Source organism: Miscanthus floridulus, chromosome 8, assembly GCF_019320115.1.
Source record: "Miscanthus floridulus cultivar M001 chromosome 8, ASM1932011v1, whole genome shotgun sequence".
NCBI classification, from domain to species: Eukaryota; Viridiplantae; Streptophyta; class Magnoliopsida; order Poales; family Poaceae; genus Miscanthus; species Miscanthus floridulus.
Window position 1 is genome coordinate 9932335 of NC_089587.1, and position 9113 is coordinate 9941447.

At 46.2% G+C, this 9113-nt stretch overlaps 1 protein-coding gene across 1 annotated transcript; it reads left to right on the forward strand.

Moving 5' to 3' along the window:
• The first annotated feature begins 565 nt into the window (after nucleotides 1-565).
• On the forward strand, nucleotides 566-2300 carry LOC136471077 (UDP-glycosyltransferase 72B1-like). Its single transcript, XM_066468811.1, has one exon. It carries the CDS (start codon nucleotides 659-661, stop codon nucleotides 2147-2149), a length of 1491 nt encoding a protein of 496 aa, XP_066324908.1. The 5' UTR covers nucleotides 566-658; the 3' UTR covers nucleotides 2150-2300.
• Nucleotides 2301-9113: the final 6813 nt, after the last annotated feature.

The following is a 9113-nucleotide window of genomic DNA, read 5'->3' on the forward strand; positions in this document are numbered from 1 at the left end:
ATATATATAGATATAGATTAGTTGAACAAGATAATCTATTGTATTTAGGGGGTGTTTTGATCCAGTGATTAAAGTTTAGGAGGTGTCATATAGAGGTATCGCATGGGATGTTTGGATACTAATAAAAAAAACCAATTACAGAATCCGTCAGTAATCTGCGAGACGAATTTATTAAGCCTGATTAATCTGTTATTAGCACATATCTACTGTAGCACCACATTGTCAAATCATGGCCTAATTATGCTTAAAGGATTCGTCTCGTAAATTAGTCGTAAACTATGCATTTAGTTTCGTAAATAGTCTATATTTAATACTCTATGTATGTGTCAAATATTCGATGGGACAGCGACTAAAGTTTAGGAGGTGGAACCAATCACCCCTTGATATATAGTTGTGCATTTTTACATTGTTATAAAACGTGCAAGCTTGCATTTGTTATGAGTATGGCGTGACGAGCATTAATACAAAGAACATGCTCCACTCCAAGTTGTACACTTTACTTTTGTAAGATGACTAGTTAGTTTTTTTTCCAGCTTGACGCGTTATATATAGGTGGCGCCAACGATCTCTCTTCCACCTCCAGACGCCTCCGATCCTTCCCACTCCACGAAAACTAACCACCTGGTCGCCTCATCTAGCTACTACTCCCTCTGCGGCGATGTGCGACGGCGGCGAGACCAACGCCGCGACGGCCGAGGCGCCGCCCCACGTGGCGCTGCTCTCGTCGCCGGGCATGGGCCACGTGGCGCCGCTGGCCGAGCTGGCGCGCCGGCTGCACGAGGCGCACGGCTTCACCGCCACCGTGCTCACCTACGCCAGCTCTGACTCCGCCGCGCAGCGCGCCTTCCTGGCGTCCCTGCCGCCGGCCGTGGGCGCTGCGTCGCTCCCGACCGTCCCGCTCGACGACCTCCCCGCGGGCTCCGCCATCGAGACTCTCCTCTCCGTCGAGGCGCAGCGGTCCGTCCCGGCGCTCACGATGTTGCTTAAGGATCTCAAATCCCGGACGGGCAACCTCGTCGCGTTCGTCGCCGACCTCTTCAGCGCCGACACGCTGCGCGCGGCGCGCGACGCCGGGGTGCCGGGGTACCTCTTCTTCCCGTCCAACCTCCTCATGCTCTCGCTGATGCTCCACCTCCCGCGCCTCGACGCGGAACTCGCCGCCGTTGAAGGCGGAGGCGAGTTCCGCGACATGACGGAGCCCGTCAGGCTCCCCGGCTGCGTGTCGGTCCCTGGCGCCGACATCCTGCAGCCGCTCCAGGACCGGGCCAGCGACGCGTGCCGGTGGATGGTGCACCACGGCGAGCGGTACCGCGACGCGGACGGCATACTGGTGAACACGTTCGACGCCGCCGAGCCCGGCGCCGCGGCCGTGCTCCGCCGGCCCGAGCCGTGGCGCCCGCCGGTGTACCCGGTCGGGCCCATCACACGGCGGGCGACGACCGCTGACGACGGCGACGACACCGGTTGCGTGGAGTGGCTGGACGCGCAGCCGGAGCGGTCGGTGCTGTTTGTGTCGTTCGGCAGCGGCGGCGCGCTGTCCGCGGCGCAGACACGCGAGCTGGCGCGCGGGCTGGAGCTGTCCAGGGCACGGTTCCTGTGGGTGGTGAGGAGCCCCGTCGACGCCGACGCCTACGCTGCCGGCGCCGGCGCTAACCCTGGGGAGAGCTACTACGACGGGTCGAAAAGCAGGGACGACCCGCTGAGCCACCTCCCCGGCGGGTTCGTGGAGAGGACCAAGGCGACGGGCCTCGTGGTGCCGTCGTGGGCGCCGCAGGCGAGGGTCCTCGCGCATCGCGCCACCATGGCAATGCTGACGCACTGCGGCTGGAACTCGGTGCTGGAGAGCGTGGTGAGCGGGGTGCCCATGGTGGCGTGGCCGCTGTACGCCGAGCAGAGGCAGAACGCCGTGCTGCTGTGCGAGGAGACCCGGGCGGCGCTCAGGCCTCGGGCCCGCGGCGCCGACGGGATGATCCTCGCGGAAGACATCGACGAGGTTGTCAAGGAGATGATGCACGGCGAGAAGGGAGCGGCGGCGCGCGCCAAGGTGGAGGAGCTCCGGGAGGCAGCGGCGAGCGTGCTCCGGCCCGGCGGCGTGTCCTACGAGACACTTGCTGAAGTCGTGAGCAAATGGAAGGGGGCTGCCCACTGAAGCTCGTTTGAACTGAATATTTGTCGTCGTTAAAATTTAAAAACTGTGAAGTTTGATATGAAGTACAGTGTCATGCATTCATACAAATCCCTTTGAATTACTCTTGAGAAAAAGATTGTGCAGCAAGTTGTACAGTGTTAGTCATGTCTACTATGTGTACCCGTTGTGATTCCTGGTGATCTGTTTCCAGTTTTTTTTTGTTTTATTTGTGAACTCAAACCACATTGATCCTGTTTGGCTGATGGTTTTTGTGGCTGATAAACTGGCTGATGTTGTTCTGATATGAGACAAAAATACCGTACCATGGCTGTGAACAAGGTCAATTACTAGATAAAATTTAGAAACGAGAAGCTAGTAGTGACTAGTGACATGGGCAAAACAAATAAGACTCCTGATTCCCATCGATAATCCACAAGTCACATTGTTGAGTGAGTTTTATGTTACGGGTTTACGGCTGCCGAGGTCAAAAGAGGAAGGGTTTCCTTGGGGCATCACTTAGTGTGAGGCCAATCCGACCATAGTTCCTTTGACACAGTTTCGGGTGGCTCTGACTTTGGTTTCTCTGTGCACTACAATGAGAAGCTGTTTTTTTTTTTCACTTTTCAAATCGAAGTAGGAGTCAATGAAGCTAGCAAATTTTTTTTAATGCTTGGTTGGCTCCGGCTCCTCTGCACTGCAGCAAGTAGCCAGAGCCTCAAACTTGAGATATGAGACTGAGAACAACCGCAATATGGGTTCCGTTCTAACATACAAGAATCTCTTGATGCCTCTCACCCTATTTGCTCGATGCTATGTTCCCCACACTCTGTAGATTCCCTTTTTTTTATTCACTGATGTTGAGCCTCAGAGATTCGGTGATAAGAACAACTCCAAAGTCTCTTTATATATTTCTATATTGATAGGAAGTTCTTCAGTAGTTTCTTCAATTAGATCTTCAAATATTGTGATCTTCTATTCTAGATTTCTCGCTGACCAAAGATATAGAGCAGAAACAACTCTATAGAGTGCACGCAAAATATTAAAAAAATCATTGGAGGGTGGAAAAGGTATACTGAACGACTTTGAGTTAAATACATTAGCGACCCTTAAACTTGTCTAATGATGTCATTTAGGTTCACGAACTTTGAAAACTCTTTTTTAGCCCCTGAACTTGTTAAGTGATGCACCACAGTGGTCGATACGGATCACAAAGGAACTCATGATGCACCATTTTACATGTTTAGAGATATACAATGCATCAATTAATATATGTTTAAGGATCTAGAAATGCGTTTTAAAGGTTTGTGAACCTCTTTAAAAAAAATAGAGTGTGAGCTTTTTTTTAAAAAAAAACTATTGGAGATATTTTAAGCTGGTTGGACTAATGACTTTAGGACCAGCTGCTACTGCTATCAGAAATAAAGTTGGCCTTATTATGCCCTTAAGATCCAATCTACTTCAGCCTCCAGATGCCTCTTGTCCTCAACAACAATCCGTACAATACATGAGAACGGTGTCGGAGCAGGGTTTCTTTTTTGTGTGGTTCTGTTGGTGGCTATTGTACGTTTTGGTCGCTGCCGTTGCGGTGGTTATTTCGTATCGTTGTATGAAAAAGGTATTCAACTAGCCAACGACAACGACAATGCTCCATTTCTGCATTAGAATGAGTGAGCGGTGCACTGCAACTATAGGAGAAGCCACGGCCAAATTTCTGAACACGAGGTCTTTTTTGGAACGTACATGCGCCTTTGTAAAACTTCTGTGTAATTCTTGTGTTTCAAAGGGATCAAAGCGTTTGTAATAAGCCAGACTCTCCAGCCAATGCAGCCTTGAACCTGTAAGAAAGATGGATTGATAGAAAAATCTGTAAACAAACGGCGGCATAGAAAAATGGCAGAGGCAAGAAAAATAGATCAGGAGAGATTTTTTTATGAACTCTGAGCAAGCCTACGAGGAGCACCTGCAATGAATCAGGTGGATCCGAACACTAGCTACATAAAGCAACATCAATTTGGCATGGACAGGACCATCAACGACGACTTCCCGGCCAGCTTGCCGTCCACGGGGGTGGATTCCAGCAGCCGCGCAAGTCCGCGAGGAACGCCGAGAGCACGGCCATCAGGTTGACCCCACCTGCGGACCTGCCCGAGAAGGCGGCACTGTATCCCGGTCCGGCGCCGTACTGGCAGCCGATTGGAATTGGACCACTTCGCCAGGAACAAGAAACCACTGGTTCAAATCCTTCGAGCGTCGATTCTGCTCGGATTGCCCTCACCGGCCGTGATCTATGGCGGCGCCGCTGGGCGACATTAAAGGTAGGAGCAAGGACAAAGATTGGGGATCTAGGAGCTGGCCGGCCGGCCAACAGCAGCCGAAGCGTGGAGCGAGCGAGCGACAGCGGCAGCGCCGCTGGGGCGGGGACGCGCCGTCGCAGGGCGGGCTGGCCAGGGCTCCGCGGCGAGCGGGAGGACGCGGCGGTGGGGCGGAGGGATCTGTACCTGTGAAGCCTAGCTTGGTGCAGCTCTCGCCGGGTGCGCTTTCCTCTTCTTTCCCCTCCCGCGAAACGGTTGTGCGGGCGTGACAGACATATGGGTCGAGGAGAGAGACAGATGTTTATTTGGGTTCCCAAACGACACCGACGCATACTGGGTCTTCGGTTTCCCTACTCCGTTGGAGCTTGCTTTTTTCACCGGAACGAACATGAACTAGGCATATTTAGGTTTAGGTGAGGCTGCCGGAGACAATCTTACTCTTGAGAAAAAGATTGTGCAGCAAGTTGTACAATGTTATTCATGTCTATACCCCTTGTGATTCCTGGTGATCTGTTTCCAGTTTTTTTTTTGTTTTATTTGTGAACTCAAAACACATTGGTCCTGTTCGATTGATAGTTTCTGTGGCTGATAAGCTGGCTGATGTTGTTTTGATATGAGACAAAAATACCGCACCATGGCTGCGAACAAGGTCAATTACTAGATAAAATTTAGAAACGCGAAGCTAGTAGTGACTAGTGACATGGGCAATACAAATAAGACTCCTGATTCCCATCGATAATCCACAAGTCACATTGTTGAGTGAGTTTTATGTTACGGCTGCCGAGGTCAACAGAGGAAGGGTTTCCTTGGGGCATCACTTAGTGTGAGGCCAATCCGACCATAGTTCCTTTGACATAGTTTCGGGTGGCTCTGACTTTGGTTTCTCTGTGCACTACAATGAGAAGCTGTTTTTTTTTTCACTTTTCAAATCGAAGTAGGAGTCAATGAAGCTAGCATTTTTTTTTTGCTTCGTTAGCTCCGGCTCCTCTGTGCACTGCAGCAAGTAGCCAGAGCCTCAAACTTGAGGAGATATGAGACTGAGAACAACCGCAATATGGGTTCCGTTCTAACATACGAGAATCTCTTGATGCCTCTCACCCTCTTTGCTCGATGCTATGTTCCCCACACTCTGTAGATTCCCTTTTTTTTTATTCACTTATGTTGAGCCACAGAGATTCGGTGATAAGAACAACTCCAAGAGTCTCTTTATATATTTCTATATTGATAGGAAGTTCTTCAGTAGTTTCTTCAATTAGATCTTCAAATATTGTGATCTTTTATTCCGGATTTCTCGCTGACCAAAGATATAGAGCAGAAACAACTCTATAGAGTGCACGCAAAATATTAAAAAAATCATTGGAGGGTGGAAAAGGTATACTGAACGACTTTGAGTTAAATGCATTAGCGACCCTTAAACTTGTATAATGATGTCATTAAGGTTCACGAACTTTGAAAACTCTTTTTTAGTCCCTGAACTTGTTAAGTGATGCACCACAGTGGTCGATACGGATCACAAAGGAACTCATGATGCACCATTTTACAGGTTTAGAGATATACAGTGCATCAATTAATATATGTTTAAGGATCTAGAAATGTGTTTTAAAGGTTTGTGAACCTCTTTAAAAAAAACTATTGGAGATATTTTAAGCTGGTTGGGCTAATGACTTTAGGACCAGCTGCTACCGCTATCAGAAATAAAGTTGGCCTTATTATGCCCTTAAGATCCAATCTACTTCAGCCTCCAGATGCCTCTTGTCCTCAACAACAATCCGTACAATACATGACAACGGTGTTGGAGCAGGGTTTTTCTTTTCTTTTTCTTTTTTTTTTTGGCCTTGTTTAGATTGCAAGTTTTTTCACTCTCTCTCCATCACATCAAATCTTTGGACACATGCACGGAGTATTAAATGTAGATAAAAAAATAACTAATTACACAGTTTGATTGTAAATTACGAGACGAATCTTTTGAGCCTAGTTAAGCCATGATTGGACAATAATTGTCAAATACAAACGAAAGTGCTATAGTGCCAAATACTGATTCATAACCTCAATCTAAGCAAGGCCTTGGTGTGGTTCTGTTGGTGGCTATTGTACGTTTTGGTCGCTGCCGTTGTTATTTCGTATCGTTGTATGAAAAAGGTATTCAACTAGCCAACGACAACGACAATAGTGGAGCCATCAAGCTCTCTATCGCCGGCCTCAAGAGTCTCAATCCTTTGCCTTCAACACAATGCTCCATTTCTGCATTAGAATGAGTGAGCGGTGCACTGCAACTATAGGAGAAGCCACGGCTAAATTTCTGAACACGAGGTCTTTTTTGGAACGTACATGCGCCTTTGTAAAATTTCTGTGTAATTCTTGTGTTTCAAAGGGATCAAAGCGTTTGTAATAAGCCAGACTCTCCAGCCAATGCAGCCTTAAGGAAAGATTTTTTTTCATGCGAATTTGAAAGATCAAAATCACGATTTGTACAAATAATGATGCATGCTGGAATGCCATCATCGGAAACACAACAGGCTACACTCTGCATGCGCAAGAAAGGGTCATGGTCTTAAACTTCTGTGTGTATTTCCGTTTCCGTTACAAGATTAAATGGTGTTGACCTTATCTCTACTCTGAAAAGAGCAAATTGGACCCGTTCACCACTCCATGGTGAAGCCGAGATGCCCTACTTTTTTACAATTTAGTTTTTTTTTAAAGAAAATTTACGTTTGGCCTTCTTTGAGAAGTAAACTCATCTTTGAACTTTGGGGTCGACGTCAGGACTCATAACGCCGAGGTAACACGTCTCGGCATCACAGATCTTGACTCCGAGGTGCCTGGCCGAGATCTTAGGTGGCATTAACGTGGACCTCGCATGGACATCTGCGGCGCAAAGGGGTGGAGCGGCGCAGAGGCTACATGCCAGCCAGTGCCCTGCGCTGCCCCTCTAGGGCTTTGTCTCGGGAATCGCGGAAGAGAGAGAGACAAGGAAGAGGACACCGAAGAGGTAGGCACCGCTGTTCCGTCCACTAGTGTTGCGGCTGCAGCGTGTACTGCTAGGCGTGTGAAGGAGTGAGGCATGAGCCCCCTTCTTTTGAAATTCGGTGCCTTTTTACTGGCTCACAGTCGTTGAGTCACACCCTTTTTGTCGGATTTTATTACATAATTAAAAATCTCTTTTTCCGTTTCTTTCTCCCTGGCCTGTCTTTTCAAGGACTACTAGTATACATTTTATTTATTCTCTCCTTGCTGCGCAGAAATGAAAAATAAAAACACAGTTTGGCTTTTTATACCATGTATCTGGTATAGTGTACATCTAAGTACGTAGCAAAAAAAAATATGTATTCGAAAAAACCAAAACCTCTTGTGATTCAGAATGAGGAGAGTACGATCAAAGAAGAAAAAGACACATTGAGGTGCCTTTTTACGAGCATGGACGTCTGCGGGCCTGCCACTTTGTCTGGTTTTAATACACACTGAGGCACACGTCGAATTATAAAATTTGGTAGTATCCTAAACTACTTAAAATTTAATCAAATTATAAAAAATACCATCAATATTCACAAGACCAAATTAATATCAAATAGTACATTGTAAAACAGATGTTATTTTTTCTCTCTAAAATTAGTTAAATTAAAAATAATTTAACTTAGGATGATTCTATGAGTTGATTTATTTTAGGTATAGTCCGATAAAGTTTACTACCTCAGTTCTATAAATGAAATGAATGTAATTAAAGAAGTGTTTAGTTAAATATTCTTAATTTATCAAATTTATATAAATAATATTAACATTTAAGGCAATTAATATGAAACGTTACTACATTAGATTCACCGTGTAATATAATTTGGTAGTATAATTATTTGAAGTTATAGGTGTTGATATTGTTTTTGTTCTTTGTAAACTTATTTTTTGTTCTTATTTCCGTCCTGTTCTGCTCCAGCAGCTTGCCACCACCGGTTTAGTTCCGTCACATCGGACGTTCAGATACTAATTAGGAGGACTAAACATCAGTTAATTATAAACCTAATTACACAGATGGAGACTAATTTACGAGATGAATCTATTAAACCAAATTAATCCATCATTAGCACATATATATAGTGTAGCACCACATTATCATATCATAGACTAATTAGGCTTAATAGATTCGTCTCACAAATTAGTCTCAATCTGTACGGTTAGTTTTGTAATTAATCTATATTTATTATTTTAAATTAGTGTCAAACATCTAATTTGACAGGGACTAAAATTTAGTCCGTAGAACCAAACACCCCGTCAGTCTCATCTACTCCATTCGCCACTACGCTCTCCACATCGCCAGCGCCGCATAAGACATGAGGCTAATAGTAGATAAGAAAGTAGTGAAAGCTAATGTTGGACAGGTATAGCTTTATAATATTAAGAAGTATGGCTGGTATGGCCACAGTTCTTTGTCATGCTGACCGGTATGAGTTTAGTACTAGGTGTACACCTATTGTACTAGAGTAGAATTTGTATATAATCAAGTTCAAGTACCAGCTGTATCCTTAGTTCAGTAGCAGCAGCACTCCCGTGCGTGTGTGTGTTCATGCTCTATGTTCTCTCTTCTGAACTAATCCAGAAAGAAGGGGCCTGGAAGACGTGTACGGATTAGATTGTTGACTGGCTATGGGCAGCGTTTACCTGTTTTAGTTCCAAAAAATTTTCAC

Bases quoted from the DNA above. Each gene is read 5' to 3' on its own strand.
- LOC136471077 (XM_066468811.1), top strand. From the start codon at position 659: ATGTGCGACGGCGGCGAGACCAACGCCGCGACGGCCGAGGCGCCGCCC.